General features: G+C 41.2%; 1 protein-coding gene across 2 annotated transcripts in view; it reads right to left on the bottom strand.

The window, feature by feature from the left end:
• The window catches only part of UHRF2 (ubiquitin like with PHD and ring finger domains 2), a 79,802-nt gene extending 65,566 nt beyond the window's left edge, over window positions 1–14,236 (bottom strand). Inside the window, exons 1-2 of one of the 2 annotated variants that reach the window (XM_046664484.1) lie at window positions 13,743–14,236; window positions 7,533–7,766 (exon numbers count right to left, since the gene is read on the bottom strand). In XM_046664484.1, the coding sequence (XP_046520440.1) occupies window positions 7,533–7,766; window positions 13,743–13,895 (387 nt within the window). In that variant the 5' untranslated portion in view covers window positions 13,896–14,236. The remainder of the gene's footprint in view (window positions 1–7,532; window positions 7,767–13,742) is intronic. The other variant, XM_046664485.1, reaches the window with a different exon arrangement.
• Between the last annotated feature and the right edge of the window lie 2,515 nt (window positions 14,237–16,751).

Raw genomic sequence — 16,751 nt, 5'->3', positions numbered from 1 at the left:
AGAGAAGGGGCCAATCCATGCAGGACCATAAGGGGAAGCACCAGGTTTGATTAGGAGGCAGAAGGAGCAAAGTGATAGCATGGCCCAGAGACTTCATTGAATTTTCCGAGGAAAAGGCAAGTCAGTGAAGGGGAAATATCTTAGGATTGGCTAGTTTGAATGATGTTGGCAGGGTCCTGGCTATAGGGGTGGTCTCTAGTTGTCTGGTACCTGAACCCTGGGTGGTTAGAGCATTGAAATATTGGTTGGTGTGTGAGAGTAGATAAAGGAGGTGGCTGGGGTTGCGGACTCTGGATTGGTTGGTTTGTGTAAGAAAGGTGGGCTCACTTGTTTACTGTCTCTTCCTAGCTAGCCCTGAAAGAGGTCATCTATCCTCAGCGAGCAAGCCTGCCCCCAAAATGTCAAAACAAAAAAATGGGGAGGGGGATAAAACATACACACCAATAATGGGGGACGGGTGTGTGACTGAAAAGTCATGAGACAAAGTGAAACAAACAAACAAACAAGAAACAACCAATCACATAAATCTAAGCTTAAGAGCTGGATTTATTCATATCAAAACTATAGGCACATTTAGAGAAGAAGGTGTCTTCCATGTCCAAGTATTTGATATCAAGAAAACCCTGAGGGCCGGCCCAGTGGGGTAGTGGTTGGGTTCGTGTGCCCCACTTCAGTGGCCCGGGGTTTGGATCCCTGGTGTTGGACCTACACACTGCTCATCAAGCCATGCTGTTGCGTCCCACATATAAAATAGAGGAAGACTGGCACAGACGTTAGCTCAGGGACTATCTTCCTCAAGCAAAAAGAAGAAGACTGGCAATGGATGTTAGCTCAGAGTCAATCTTCCTCACCAAAAACCAAGCCAAACCCTGAAGCATGTGGGGCAAGGGGAATTCATTAAAAAAATAAAATACCAACAGCAAATATTTGAGGATTTACTCTATGGCAGGGATACTTCTAAGCACTTTGTATGTTCTATGGAAAACACACCAGCTCTGCAGATAAACCTAAGTCTTTGTGTATCACCTATTAGGAATAACCTTGAACAAGTTAGTTAACCTGTCCCAGCCTCAGCTTCTTTATAAAATAACATACTTTGCAGTGTATTAAGAAATTAGGTGACAAAAATCCACATGACGTGCTAACCTAGCAAGCACACAGTAGGCACAAATGAAACAAGTGTCTCCTTCCACTAAGTAGAAGTATGTTCAATGTTAAGACTCATTAAAACTCAGATATAATCTTATCACGATATTCTGCTTAGTAAACATATTAGCAGTTTACTGTTATGTACATTGTCTCCTTTAATAATTACAATACAAAGTCATTCTTCTTTTCCAATGACGTTTAGAAGTGAAATACACTTGCCCTCAGCAGATACACAGCTAGAAGTGGAAGCTAAGTTGATAAAGGTTTCCCCAACTCTGAACGTGACTCTCTAATTATATCATGTTTCTTGAGAGTTACAAATTAAAATGGAACGTGGTTTCATTTACATAAAGTTCAGAAAGAAGAAAATTAGGGATGCATACATAGGTTCAAGGTTATTAAGAGGTTGTTAAAGGGTAATAGGATAAAGTTAATAAAAAGCAAAGAATTGATTACCATAGAAGTTTGGGTAGTAGTTAGAACTAGGTAGCAGGAAGCTAATCAAGAGGGGGCACATGGGAAGTTCCTAGGGGTAGTGCTATTCTATTTCTTACTTTGGGTGTTGTTTATGAATGCTGACTTCGTAATATTTCATTAACCCCTACTTTTTTGTGTTGTCTATTATGCTTCATAATCAAAAAGATTAAATGTCAAGAAGCCGAGTTGCACTGCAGACAAAAGACAGGAAATACTAAAATATCCATATTTTTACTTAGTAATTATTGATAATTTTCCTTTCATTTCCCACAATGAGCATAAGAAAACATGCAAAAAGTTTAACAATGCCACACACTTAGCTAAACCCTCAAAGCTTACTATCATCATTCTAAAAAGTTATTTAGACCAGGATGACAGTCATTTCAACAGTAGGATTTTACGTGAGTTGTACAAAGCTTCCACATCTAAAAACCAGAATTAAAATGAATTTAGGTATCAAAAGTCTACCTCGTTTCAAATAAATTACTTTCCAGAGTCAGTGTGATTCAATTTGTGTTGTACAATGGGAAGATGGACCCAGCTTCTGCACAATCTTCCACAGGCGCTCCTAATTTGATAGTGATATTTAGTTTCTTACAACATATGAAAAGATATTTGTAACTGACCAAATGTTGCTCAAAGTTATCAAATAGGGCAAAAGAAGAATGATATTGGATAATACCTTCAGATTAAAATTTCATCTTAATGTATTAAGTTTAAATGTTTACCTGTGCCAGTTTTGAGTAACTCTAATTTGAAAAATTCACTTTTTTTATTTGCTTATCATGAGGTTCAAAGAAAATTTTAGGCAAAAGGAAGAAAAGCCCCCTAAATTTGTTGAATCATCCATAAAGCAATTTTAATTACGGAAAGCTCAATGTATAAGGGCCGGCCCCATGGCCGACTGGTTAAGTTCGCCCACTCTGCTTTGGCAACCCAGGATTTCGCCAGTTCGGATCCTCAGGGTGGACATGGCACTGCTCATCAAGTCATGCTGAGGCAGCGTCCCACATAGCACAACCAGAAGGACCTACAAGTATAATATACAACTATGTACTGGGGGACTTTAGGGAGAAGGAAAAAAAAAAAAAAAGATAAAATTGGCAACAGATGTTAGCTCAGGTGCCAATCTTAAAAAAAAAAAAAGCTCTATGTATATAAAAGCAAAATCTTTACAAAGCAAAAGTAACATAGGAAAGAATTCAAGATAAAGGCAAAAAAAAAACCACCCAATTTTTAAGTGATCTAGAAACAATGAAATTTTTTTGTTTTAAGATTCTTTTTCTTCCTTTTCTCCCAAAGCCCCGTTACACAGCTGTGTATTCTTAGCTGTGGGTCCTTCTAGTTGTGGCATGTGGGGTGCCAGCCCAGCATGGCTCGATGAGTGGTGCCATGTCCGTGGCCAGGACTCGAACTGGTGAAACCCTGGGCTGCCGAAGCAGAGCACGTGAACCCAACCACTCAGCCACAGGGCCGGCCGCAATGAAATTTTGATATACTTACCATTCAGAGACTTTCTCTAAGGAAAATAGACAAAATTCAAAGCAAAATCAAAATAGTTCAAAAGTAGCAGCTTCTAAGCATTTTCAAGTTAGCCAAAAAGTATATCTAATAAAATTCCATGAAAGCAAGGGCAATATCATTTGTTTACTCCTCTAATACATAGTACAAACTTTTACCAGATATCCAAATATTCATTCAGTAAATGAATTATCCAGAAATAAGCACTTCCAAATGAAAAATAGCCAATAGTCAAAATTTCAAATACCTGTGACAATTACTGAGCTTCATCCAAAAAAAGCAAGTAAAAAATCTGTTACCCTCTTTAACAAGGAAGGTTAAATGTAGCTTTGACTAACCATATTACTTTACAAATAACAGTAGCCTTTTGAGAGTTTAAGTGCTAGGTTCTAAGTGTGTTTCTAAATGAAGAAAGGGAGACAACATAAAATTTACTCGCCAAGTTTGTACAACTCAGAAGTGGTTGAACTGGAATTTGAAACCAAGTCTGATGACAAAGCTAAAGTCCTTAACATCTATGCTATATATTAATATGAAACATAAGAGTGTTAAAAAGAAAAAAGTTAGGTACTAGATGTATCTGACAGCCAAAGCATTAACACTGAAAATAAAATGCAAAGATCTGCTGAGAAATAGTTTCCCATGATGCTCTTCTGAGATAGGTTGAGGGGAGGGGACATAGCAAGGTATTGAAAAGTGTGCTAAACAGAAAGAATTTAAATTGACCAGAAATGCTTAACCTTGAATAATCTCAGATCTGTAGATACATAAAGCTGGCCCTCCTATGAGAACAAATTCATACCTTCACTGCTCAAAACAAATCGAGTCAAAAATAGCAACCTCTAAATCTAAATCATTGCCCTTATCCAAAAAGTTAAAAATAATGTAAGCTTAATATACAGGTAGTTACATAAATATTTATAGCTATATGGATGTACAAGAGTTATTACTCATACGTATATTTACTCACTCTGTCAGCTGAGGGCCCTAAAAGCAATGACACCTCAGTGGCAAGGAGCATACCTAGAACTTGGATCTTGGTTTCTAACACCATTCTCCAATTAAAGGAACCAAGCCTCCTTGGAGAAATGGTTGAATCTAGGCCCGGGGCAAGAAATAGTCAAGATGAACCTGGAGCACCTTCTAGCACCAGAAAGTGCTTTAGCAAAAACAAACAAAACACACCACAATAATGGGGGTATGTTGAAGGGACACAGGAGAAAAAACACCCATACTGATGTAAATAAATGACTGACTGAATAAATAAATGGGGAAAAAGAGACAAGTCTCCCATGTAGAATTACCAATAATTTTTGTAGATAATCTGCCCTCACGGAAGTAGAGTACATAGCTCCCCACTCCTTAAGTGTGGGCTGCATATAGAGACTTCACCTCAAAGAACAGAGTATAGAAAGGGGAAGGTGAGGGAGACTAACTTCACAGTGAAGAAACCTGACAAACACTACCTCAGCCAGGTGATTAAGGTTCACATTAACGGCACTTAGTTAGTACTGATGTAAAACCCATTATAATTAGCAAACAGAATGTTGACAGTATGTGCCCTAGATATGATGTGATGAAAATAACACTTCATCTCTGTGGTCTTCCTCTCAAAATTATGTAAATCCAGTCAAACAATGAGGAAAACAACAGATGAATCCTAATAGAAGGACTTATAAAATACCTGACAAGTAGTCCTAAAGACTGTCATGGTCATCAAAAAGAAAGAAATGTCTGAGAAACCGTCACAGCCAAAAGGAGCCCAAGGAGACATGACAACTATTCAATATAACACTAATGTAAATCCAATGTAGTACCCTAGATGGGACTAAGTAGATACAGTTAAGATACAGTTCAATCATTACATCAAATGTACCATACTAATCTGTTAATAACAGGGCAAACTTGGTGTGGGATATCTGGAAACTCTGTGGTATCTTCCCAATTATGCTACAAATCTAGTAAAACTGTTCTAAAATAAAGAGTTTATTTAAAAAGTAACAATGTGAAAAAATATCAACATAGAAAGTATTGGTAACTGAAAGGGATGAAATCAATGGGTGATGAAGACAACAGTACGGCAATTGGGCTTTCAATATTAACAATTCTGTCTGAATTATGAGCACTACATAAAGCACTGTCTTAATTTATAAGTCTTGCCCATATGATGTAAGTTTATTTCCAGACTTTGTGTTGTTATTGAAAACTTTTTTTCTCTTTTACTAAATGATTGTAGCAAGGGAAGAAACTGGTATTTAAACAGCCACCTTACTGATTGCTCATAATGCCCTAATATGTTTATTTTCTCAACTTTTCCAGGTATTTATAAGTAATAACTTAGCCTTCTCCAATATTTACACTTTGTTGTTCTCCTGCCTATGTGTATTATCTAGCACATCTAAAAAGATTTTAAATAGCCGCCGTATTAACTGGCTTCCTTGTCTGGCTCCTGTCTTCAATGGTAATACTTCTGGCTTTCCCTGCCATTAAGCATGATGCTGGGTGTGTTTTATAATATTCATCTATTCCACCTGTACCTCTTACCAAGAATTTTTTTTTTAAATCAGAAATAGATTCAAATTTTTATTTAGATGCAAAAAACATTTTCAATTAGATCATTTGTTTTCTTTGTTTTATTAAGATAAATTGCATTAAAACATTTCCTAATAATGAACTATTCTGCTTCCTGACAAACCATTCTTGGGCGAGGTATTCTTTTAATATATAGTCATAATTTTATTTGCTAAATATAACTTAGGTTTTACATCAATACGTAGTGAGACTGGTGTGGTTTTTGTCATCTTTTAATATCAGTGTTATACTAAATTTATAAAGCAATAGGAAGCTTTCCTTTTTTTAATGTTGTGCATCGATTTAGGTAACAATTATCTATTCTTTATAGGTTAAAAGCGATTCATCAGTGTAGCCACCCAGGCCAGAGACTTTTGAGATAACAGCTTTTTGCCAGTTTCCTTGATTCTTTCTAGATATACAGATCTGTTTGCACTCTTCCAGAGATCTAAAATTATCTCTATTTGCATAAATAATTCACCTCATCTACCAATGTTTAATTTTTAGCCCTGAAAATGCTCTGAAAAATTGAGTCTGGGTCCCAATTTATCCCAACCAGTAAAAGAACTAAGAAAAAATAGTTATAAGGATAGGACAGGATGAAGCAAAACTGTCATTCAATTATTTCTACAAAATTTACTAGAACAGAATTTGAAAAGCTTGGATACAAAGGTCAATAAATCAATTGCATTTCTATATATCGGCAAACAAATCTCTATTTTAAAAGATAACCATTTATGACAGCATCAAAAATAAAGCTACTAGAAATAAATCAAGATATGTAAAGAGGCAACTAATTGAGAAAGATGACAAAGATCTAAACTAATGGAGACATCTATCTATCATGTCCATGAATGAAGGACTCAACATTGTAAAGATGGCAATTCTCCAAGCTGATCAACAGATACATCACCCATTGAAATCCCATCAGATTATTTACCTGCAGAGTTTTGACAAACTAATTCTAAAATTTTTACATGCACGTGTTAAAAGCCAAAAACCAAGACACCCTTGAAGAGGAATTAAATTTGGGAGATGGGGGAAAGCGAAATTCAAAACAGTCTACCAGGCTACAGTACTTAGTACGGTATGGGCAGAGGGCACACAAACAGATCAGTGGAACAAAGAAGAGGGCAGTCTGGCAGTATGCTGTGACTGAACAACCAGCACTTCTCTTTCTAGGTAAAAATTCCTAAAGAAATTGTTGAACACGTGCATCAGGATACACACAGAAGGTTCAAAACAGCACTGTTTGTACCAGCTGAAACTGGAAACAGCCCAAATAGCTATTAATCATGAATTAGATAAATACATTGTGGCATGTTAATAAAATGGAGTAACATAATAGTGAAAAAGTACAGCTATACGCATGAGACTCCAAGTTGAGAAAAAGAATTCCATCATATAAAATTCAAATATAGGTAAAACAACAAAACATTTATTGATACATAACTAACACTAAAGAAAAATAAAATGATTCTAACAATGGAACAAGTAAGTTTACCTCTTAAGGAGAGAGAAGGAGAAGCATTCTGGTAGGGGCACACAGGAGGCTTTAAAAAGGAACTGGTATCATCCTACTTCTTAATCTTGGTGGAATTACACAGGTGTTTGCTTTATTATTCTTTAAACTGTATATATACATTTTATACATTTGTCTATCTATGTTTCACAATTTTTTAGAGACTACTTTCAAAAGTTAAAGTATTCACAGCCCAGTCTTTGCCTTCAAATAGGAATCAATGTTTACTTATTCAAAACATCCTGAGGAGACTAGACATCTATATTCTCACAAGTTGAAGACGACTACATACCTTATATATTCCAATGCCAGGATCAACAAGAAAATCACGAGTTGATGTTGATGGCTGACTGGAACTTCCCACCCGTGAAGTTTTCTTTACTTTAGGTGGACTGTTAGAACAGGGTTTGGCCTGTACATCGGTCTGTTTTGATGTGCTAGGAAGATCAGGGTCTGGGCGAACTAGTAGCTGAATTATGTCATTCAGTCCAACATCATAGTCAAATAAAGTATATCCATTTTCCAACTAGAAAAAAAGATAGAAAAAGATTAAAATGCTTCTCTCAAAACTTGATCTTTCTACATCTTTAGTTACCCAAGTGTCCTAACCAAATTATTAAAATAAAATTCACAGCATTGCAATTTAGTGATCTTGAAACCAATTCCTATTACTTTATGGTCTATGATGTCAGCATCTTCTCAGGACCTCAATAAATTCTTAAGAATCACTCCATATTACCTATAGGGAACAGTGATAGCCACTGAAACCAAAAATGTAGCATTGTGACCTCATTGCTTAGTAGAAAAACTCAATTTCTCACCAAGTTTTGTTTATTTTAATGAACAGTGACTGAATCCACTGCAAGAAAGAAAAGGTGAATTTTGAAAGTAGGTTGTTTTATGACTGTGTTCTTAAAGACATTAAGTTAATCATTTTATTTCTGAAGCACTGTAATTTTTCTTAAAAAATCAAGTAGGAAAAAAAAATTCAAGCAATAATTACAATTCTTCCTCATGCTATTCCGTTTGCCTAAAGTTCTCTAATTCTATCCATCCATAAGTTACCAAGCTGGGGCCGGCCCCGTGGCCAAGTGGTTAAGTTTGCGCGTTCCACTTCGGTGACCCAGGGTTTTGCCGCTTCAGATCCTGGGCGGACATGGCACTGCTCATCAGGCCACGCTGAGGCGGCGTCCCACATGCCACAACTAGAAGGACCCATTACTAAAATATACAACTATGTACTGGGGGGCTTTGGGGAGAAAAAGCAGAAAAAAAAATAGAAGAAAAAAAAAGTTACTAAGTTGCATCATGGAAAGTCTTCCAGAACGAATAGTGAATAAATTATCTTATTTTGGTAAAGTCTCTGTAATAGATTGAACTATTCCCCCCCACCCCAACCACCACCTCCTGCCAAAATATGTTGAAGTCCTGATCCTGAGTATCTCTGAGCATGATCTTATCTGGAAACGGGGTTTTTACAGCAGTAACGAAGTTAAAACTAGGTCGTAAGGGTGGGCCCTAATCTATTGTGATTGGTGTTCTTATAAAAGTTGAAATTTGGACACAGAGACAGACACACAGAAGGAAGATGTAGAGCTAGATAGAGAGAGGACAGCAACATGACCGGGGTGATGCATCTACAAGCCAAGGAACACCAAGGATTGCTGGCAAACGCTAGAAGCTAAAGGAAGCAAGGAAGGATCCTTTCTTAGAACACAGAAAGCATGGCCCTGCTAACACCTTGATTTCAGACTTACAGCATCCAAAACCACGAGACAATGCGTTTCTGTTGTTTTAAGCTACCTAGGTTGTGGTACTTTATTACAGAAGCCCTAGGAAACTAATAGTCTCCATTTTGTTTCTTCATAAAATTTGGTTGGCCAATTCACCATGATTCAATAAGAAAACTAAACTCCTTGAAGATCAGAACTATCACTTCCCCAGAAATATTACCAATTTAGTCACTGTTCATTTTTCCTCTTTGTATATAATACCTGTCATCATCCACAACTCTCTATCACAATAAGATCATATTTGAGAAGTCAACCAAAGGGAAAGAATGAAAGTCTGTCTTTGAATGACAAACTCACTAATGTACTAGATAAGTAATTTTATTTCAAGTGGTCCAAGAACACACCAAGCACAATGCTGCACATTACAGTTGTTCACAAATGTCAAACAGAACAAGGGATCAAGAAATTCCCAAGTTTCCAATGGGGGAATTAAATTAGACACTATCTCACAGGTTAACATGCTTATTCCAAATGAGCCTAAGGAGTCTCCCAAGTCAGTAAGTAGATAAAACCTCATAGGGCTAAGGATGTTAATATTGCTTACCTTATGAAAAAATAAGAACTCCCTCTAATCCTGAACACCTGGGGGAAAAACTCAAAGAGCGAAAAACTATACACTCACAGCTTCATTTTTGATATTCTTCAATAGCTTTCCCCACCCTCCGCTCCCCCAACCCCTGGCAAAAGTAAGAACACACTAATGTTGGAACACCTGAAAAAGCACAACTTGATTAAACATAAAACTGTTGCAGCCTATGATAATTAAAAAAATGGAAGTGTTCAAAGTAGGAAATAAAAAACTAACAGCATAGAACACACAAATTAACTGGCAGGGCATTCCCCAAAATGAAGGTAGCTGTTAAGGTGGCAAAATAACTGGAAATCCAAAGCGTTTCCACAAACATTCTTCCATTGAAATTTGAGGCACAAGAGTCAGAGGGACCTTGGAGGCATTCTTACACTCAACCACTCTGACTAGTTTCTACCAAGTGATCAAAGTAAACATAAGCTGCTTCAAGCTGTACTTGGTTTGAAAGGAAAAGCAATGTCTGAAGTTGGAGTGAAACACTAAGCTTATCAAGGCAAAGGGCCCTATAACAAAAGTTAGGTCCATGTTAACATGTAAACACCTTTCCTCCAATTATTCATGCTTGCTATGATAGCCACTTTTACCCAGATTACCTACTTCCTTAATTCATAGCTATAGTTCCACTTTTCCTAAAACAGTGATAATGTCCATTGCATAGCAACTTCCACACAGCTAGGCCATCATGAAAAGTTGAAGAATGTTGGAATGATTTGTTACTTGAAAAGTAGTGAAGTTCTCCCATTAATTTAATGAAAGTGTAGACTGAAAGTTACCTGTCACTTAAATTATGCTTTGAGTGGGGAGAAAGGGATTGGGTCACTTAGAAACTACAAATACCTATGAGTTTCAGGCTTGTAACTGTAGTCCATCAATGTCTCATAGCAGAAAATGTTTGAGAACTGCCACCTGAGAAGACGAGTTTGTAGGATTTACAATACTAGAGAGGAGGGAATGGTTCTAGAATTTGTTTTTGCCAGACCACATCCTTGAATTTTTACTGAGTTGAAGGAAGAAATTTCAGGTAACAGAATTGCAACCATGATGCAAGGGAAAACTAGGAAGCAAACACCAAGTAGCACTGGCTGAGAAGGCAGTGAGGAAGTCATTCCCAAGGGGCTACTGATAAGGATATAGGTGGAGGGCATTAAGTTAATAACTTCCATGTATCTTTCACATCATACAATATATACATAACATACACTCCTTTAAATAGGCAAACACTTATTTTATATTCCACATGAAAATGACGAGTCTGGGGGCAAAAGGGAACTAAGTTTTTCTTCAGCTCTGGTTCAAGCTCCACATGTACAATCTATTCTAAGGCTATCTTTATAGTGGTACAAGGGAAAAAATGAAAGGAGGGGAGAGAATCCTTTTAAAGTAGGAAAAGCTGTAGATTCCCAAAAGATTTAGAGATTCACCAATGTAACTCTTCCTTTAAAAAACCCAACTCCAAGGGTGTGTCAAACTCAACCTTCCAGAGAAGGATATCTAAATAAGGTTACCCTACTCTAACCAGAACTCACAGCCCTGAATTGCTCTCTCCATTTTGACCCTCAAAAGTGGAGTCAATTACACAATTACGTTGCTTCTCAAATTTAATTTGCATACAGATCACCTGGGGACCTTGTTAAACTACAGATTCTACTTCAGTAGGCCTGGTGTAAGGCTCCCAGGTCAAGCTAATGCTGCTGGTCCTGCTGATCCAGGGACCAAACTTTGAACAGCAAGAAACTAGCAGGAGACTGACTATCCTTCAACATTCATTTTCAAACTCTGGTGTTCATCAGAATCTCCCACGGGGTCTTGTTAAATTCAACTACTTGCAATTCTGTACTTGCTCAGGGTGAGCTAAACATCTATAATATAACTATCACAAGTGATTCTGGTAGACACCAAAGATTAAAAGCAGCAGACTTAACATACAAAAGGGGGGAGAAGAGGGAAAGGGTACCATTTACATCACAGACAGTGTAAATTTGTTTTTATTTATGACATTTTTCACCATGTGGCAGTGAAGCATCTTGAGGAAGGGGTGCCTTTTTCTACCAAGCACAAAGGCATTTTATAGGACAGCAGCAGCCCTGTGATGCCAACTGAGCAGTTGCCTGCTATAGACAGACTACCTTGTCCAAGGACTGTGGACTCCAAAGAGGAAAGGAGAATGAAGATAATAGTCACTGCCATGGCTACTTGTCAGTTCATAAGGAAGTAAACATAGCTGGAGCATTGTCTTCCTTCTCTGTCTCCAACTCAATGGGGAACCAAAAGTCCATTTCTCATAGCTATTGGTTTATCACTGAGCTGAAAAAATCAAAGTAGTGAGTTATCAACTGTCCTGGGGTAAGAAGCACAAAGGGTTGTTTTCCTCAACAGTTTTTCCCCCGAACCTGGAACTAGCTTCCTAGTTTATTGGAAGTCTACTTTGTTGTCCTAAATGTAACCCAATCTCTATCTTTTCCCCAAGACAGCCAGGTGCATACTTTCTTTTAGCTGTTTGATAATTAGACTTTAGGGATGTTGCGCAGGAATACATTCTCATGCTTCATTTCTGGTTATCTCTAGTGGTGAAGTCACCAAAGTAGCCCAGAAATTCATGTACTATTGTCCTTAGATAGAAAATAAAATTGTGAAGACTTGATTGCATGCTTTTCACCTTTGACCAAAAGATAAAAAGGTATCAGCCACTGGAGGCACAGCAACATGAAGCTACATAGTGTTTACTACACATACAATTATCTCAAAAAGTTTACAACTAAATTGAACACCTGTTTTTACAAGTCAAACACTAAAGGATCAATATAAAATTGGCTGCAAACATATCAAAGATGCTATCACTTTTTTAAAAACAAATTAAAACAACCTCTGCTTCGTTCTTTCTCAGAGTGTAATCTTCTTACTCTGAAATTTCTGGGCAGTTTTTGAAGAGTAAGCCTATGAAGGGGAGAAAAAATATTCCTTTCAAATCCTTCGTAGCTGTAGGGAAACGGTTACTTCTACCAAATCAGAGAGCTACATTTATTTCAAACCAAAGGATTGGAGCCAAACTGCGGTCTGTCAAATGGAGGATGCCAACTTTCTCAGTGGCTAACATTTTTTGAAAAAAGACAAAGAGACAAGAAAAACAGGCGGGGTCTGGGTCTCTAGGTGCAGACCATGAGAGACTTGTGGGATAGGAAAAAATCTTCAATGGGCCAGACCATGGCCATACAACACAACGACCAGGGACGCCCACAAGACACCCTCACCGCCAAAAACAGTTTCAGCCTTCAAGTATGTACCGCTGGCTATGCTCCAGGTACTGTTAAAAGCTTGGGTGAGGGGACTATTAGAAGGTGAGAAGTAAGAAGAGCAGTCTGTTATACTCCTTCCCACTCTGGAAATAACCTTCCTGGTCTATACTAGGCAGTTTAAACCCGGATCCCGGGTTACAGCAATAGCTCCTTCAACCCAGGTCTCTAATCTCCCCCAAGACAGATTTCAATTCTAGGAGGGTGAGAGAGTGGGGCAGAAGTTCCGGAAACCCTTCGAACCTTCAGTGTGTACAAATCTCTTCTACGCGAAGAGGCAGAGCTAAGGTTCTTGTGCCCAAGAGAGAGCAGTATCTAAGTTTCCCCCTGCTACTTGGGAGCCGGAGCGCGGAAGAGCCACGGAAGCGATGCGAGCCGTTAGCCGGGTCAGCGCTGCTGGGAGCCGGAACCGCCGGCCCTCCCCACCCGCACTGTGGCATGGCCGCCAGCGCCTGCTGTCCTCCCCGCCCTCCCGGGGCCCCGGACCCGGCCGAGCGCGGGAAGCCAGGGAAGCCAGAGAACCCAGGCGCTCTGACGGGCTGTGCCTGTGGCTGCTGCCTTTCTACGAAAGGGCGGCGAGGTCTCCGCGCTCAGGGCGCCCCCGCCTCCGACCCCGCCGGGCGCACCTGCACTCGGGGCTGGCGGGGACCCCGCTGCGCCCCCTCGGCGAGCCCAGGGCCCGCACTCTCAGCCTCGCGGGCTGCCCACCCGAAGTGGAGCCAGGTGCGCTCTGCGCGCGGGGCGCCCCAAGCCCTCCGGCCGGCCCAGCTCACGCGTCCTGGAGGCGCCCGGCTGCTCTCGGCCCGGGCTTCCCGAGGGGCGCGCCTCACCTGCTTGCCCCGGTAGAAGAGGCGCTGGCACTCGGGCCGCACGTCGAACAGAGCCCACACCCGCTCGCGCAGCTCCTCGATTGTGGCTTTGCGAGACACGTCCTCAATGGTGCGCGTCTGGGAGCCGTCGATGGTGCGAACCTGGATCCACATCTTGGCGCCGGGAGAGGGGGCCGGCCCCGCTTTGTCTCCCCCTGCGCTCGGGGCGCCGCGCCCCGCCCGGCCCGCGCCGCTTTCCCGGCCGCTCTGACTGTCCGCGGCCGGCGGGCGAGCGTGCACACAAGCGAGGCAGACCGACCAGACGCCGGGCCCCAGAGGCGGCGGCGGCGGCGACTCCTAGACCGCGCGCCCTCCCAGAGGAGCTGAGGAGGGAAGGAAACCGGAACTAGTTGGAGGCGCCGCCGCCACCGCAGCCCCTGCCTCACAAATAGGAAGAAGCCTTGTCTGCGCCGCGCCGAGTGTTTACTTATAGAGCTCTAGCTCCCACATGGAGGTCACGGCGCCAACCCGGATCTCGCGAGACCCACGCTGGGCTCCGCCTTAAAGAGGAAGCGACTGGGGAAGTAGCTTTGGACGAGAGAGAACTAAAATGGGCGGGTGCGGGGAGGGCAGGGCGGGGCTGGGGAGGCGGAGCTTCCGAGAGCCGTTATTTGCCCCTCCGCCTGCACCTGGGGCCCTGGACACGCCCTCTAGCCTTCGGGTTTCGGGCGGTTACAAGGCCGCCCACACCGGTTGCCGTTTTGGTCTTCCTTTGGCCGCAGGGGGCGGACGCCTCCTCAGGCCTAGCGGATACGGTTCTGTAGTCTCAACAACACACGAAAAATTAGAAACTGACGTGCACTTGAATGATCATGAAAAGGAGTGCGGGCGAGCGCGGCCTAAATTTCTGAGAAAGCACATAAGGAAATGAGCCCGCTCCACCCCGCTCAGCCGGACACTGCCCGCCACGCGGCCTGGCGGGGCTGGCCGCCAGGGAAGGCCCCGGGGATCCTCCTGCTTCGCGAACTCGTTTCCCGCCGGGCCCAAATGCTGCCTTCGCGCGGAAACCCACTTCCTGGGGTTTCCCGCCGCTGGGCTGAGGTGGCGGCCCCGGGCGCACAGGCCGCGGGTCCTGCTGGGATCGCCCTCGGGCCCGCCGCGCTCACAGCCGGATCTCCGGCCGCTGAGGTAGCGGTGCCGCTCGGAGGGCCGCTCCACAGCCGGCCGTTTCCGTTTGCGGCCCTTCCGTGATCTTGCGCCTCGGGCCTAAGAGACTGCGGGGTCATGGAAAACACCGTCAAAGGCTGCAGAACTAGACAGCTCCGAAGAAAGAACCCCAAAGATGCTACTAGGAATAAATTCTCAGAAATGGGCCCAGCGCAGCATTACCTAACAGTGGCCTTATTTAAATGAAAATATGTCTTCATAAAAAGAAAGAGAGCATATGAAAGTAGAAAAATAGAACTTGGACTTCATATTTGTCAAAATCTGTATCTTGAATGTTTAGACCGGTGCTAAGTATTACCATAAAGATACCGCAGCATTTTTGTAATAACGAATTTAAACAAGTACAGAGAAGTTCAATAGTATCATAAGAAAACGATGGTCCAACACGGAAGGGACAGAAAAAATGGAGCGCTCTACTACACATTTCGGGACTCTGCCTTTGCTGAAAATTTTACCTTCTATCCTCTAATTTGTCTTGGCTGCTCCTGAATTAAATAAAGCAAATATTGAGTATTCATTACATGTGTAAATGCGATGAGGAAGCTTGGTAAAGCACATTTATTACCAGCTCCAACAAGGGTTAGCTATTTGCTGTTATAAGGATATGCTATGCCCTTGTGGGGAAACATTAAGAATTTCTTTTTTATAAATTCCCTGCTCACAAAGAATTTACAAGCTAGTTCAGATAAGATTCGGAAAAATGAAAATATTAAAGAATAATTTAGTACTAAACAGTCTGCTGTTGGTTAAGACAGCAATTAGAAATGAGAGAAGGGGGACTAGAATGATCTAGGAGCTTAAGGATAGGGGTACAACTTGAGTTAGATGGTATATTGTAATGGGGGCAGCATTTAAATGTTCAGTTCATGGATTGAGATACCTGAACTGTAATCCCAGTTTTGCTGTTTACTTAAAATGTTACCTTGGACAAATTATTTGCTTCAATTTCCTCAATGTAAAATGATGCTTATAACATCTAATGAATGTAAAGTGTTTAGCACAGTGCCTATCCCTTGGCAGTACACAATAAAATATTTTCATGCTGTTCTTATGGAGAGGATTTAGATAAGCAGAGAATGCCCAAAGAGGAGAGAGTGCTTAACCAAAGACAGAAGGTATGCATTTTTACAGGTCAGAAGAGATTGCATATCAGAGAAAGGTTGACTAAATAGAGAAGGGCAGAGTGTGAAGATTAGCATTCAAAGCAGTAGATTTTGTGGCCCGAGGGAGAAACTAAGGTTTTTAAGGAGTCCACTGACAAGATTAAAAATGCATTTGGAAAGACAGCAGAAGGAATGTGGAAGGATGCCTCAGGGAAAAACTAAGGGACAGGGAGAAGAGGGGGGAGATGTTGCCAGAAAGCTTAGTGTAGAGGCAAATTGTGCCCGTTTTGGTGAACTTTGTGGCAGTGAGTAAGAGAAGAAAGGGTAGATTCCAGAGTATTCTAGACAGTCAAGGTTATCAGACTTGGAGAATGTGGATATGAGGGATGAGGAAAATGGAAGGCTGGGAATAATTCCCAAGTTTCTAGTTTGGGAAACTTGGATGTCTTGGGTAGATGGTGATGCTCTTAACTGAACTAGAAGAGAAAGCAAGTTGGGAAAATGCATTGAGTTCCGTTTGAGCTGTACTGCATTTGAAATGCATCCAAAACATACCTAGGTGGAGATATCTGACAGTTGGAAATACAAGTCCAAAGTTTTGAAGGGAAGTAGAAAAGTTCGGAAAGACGAATTAGTCAAGATCTCCTGTACTCACTCCTGTGAGGCGACTTATCTTTCTTAAGGTGGTGGGTCTTTAATG

This window comes from Equus quagga, chromosome 6, assembly GCF_021613505.1.
Source record: "Equus quagga isolate Etosha38 chromosome 6, UCLA_HA_Equagga_1.0, whole genome shotgun sequence".
Classification (NCBI taxonomy): domain Eukaryota; kingdom Metazoa; phylum Chordata; class Mammalia; order Perissodactyla; family Equidae; genus Equus; species Equus quagga.
The sequence above is the reverse complement of the archived record's forward strand: the minus strand, read 5'-3'. Positions and strand labels throughout refer to the sequence as shown.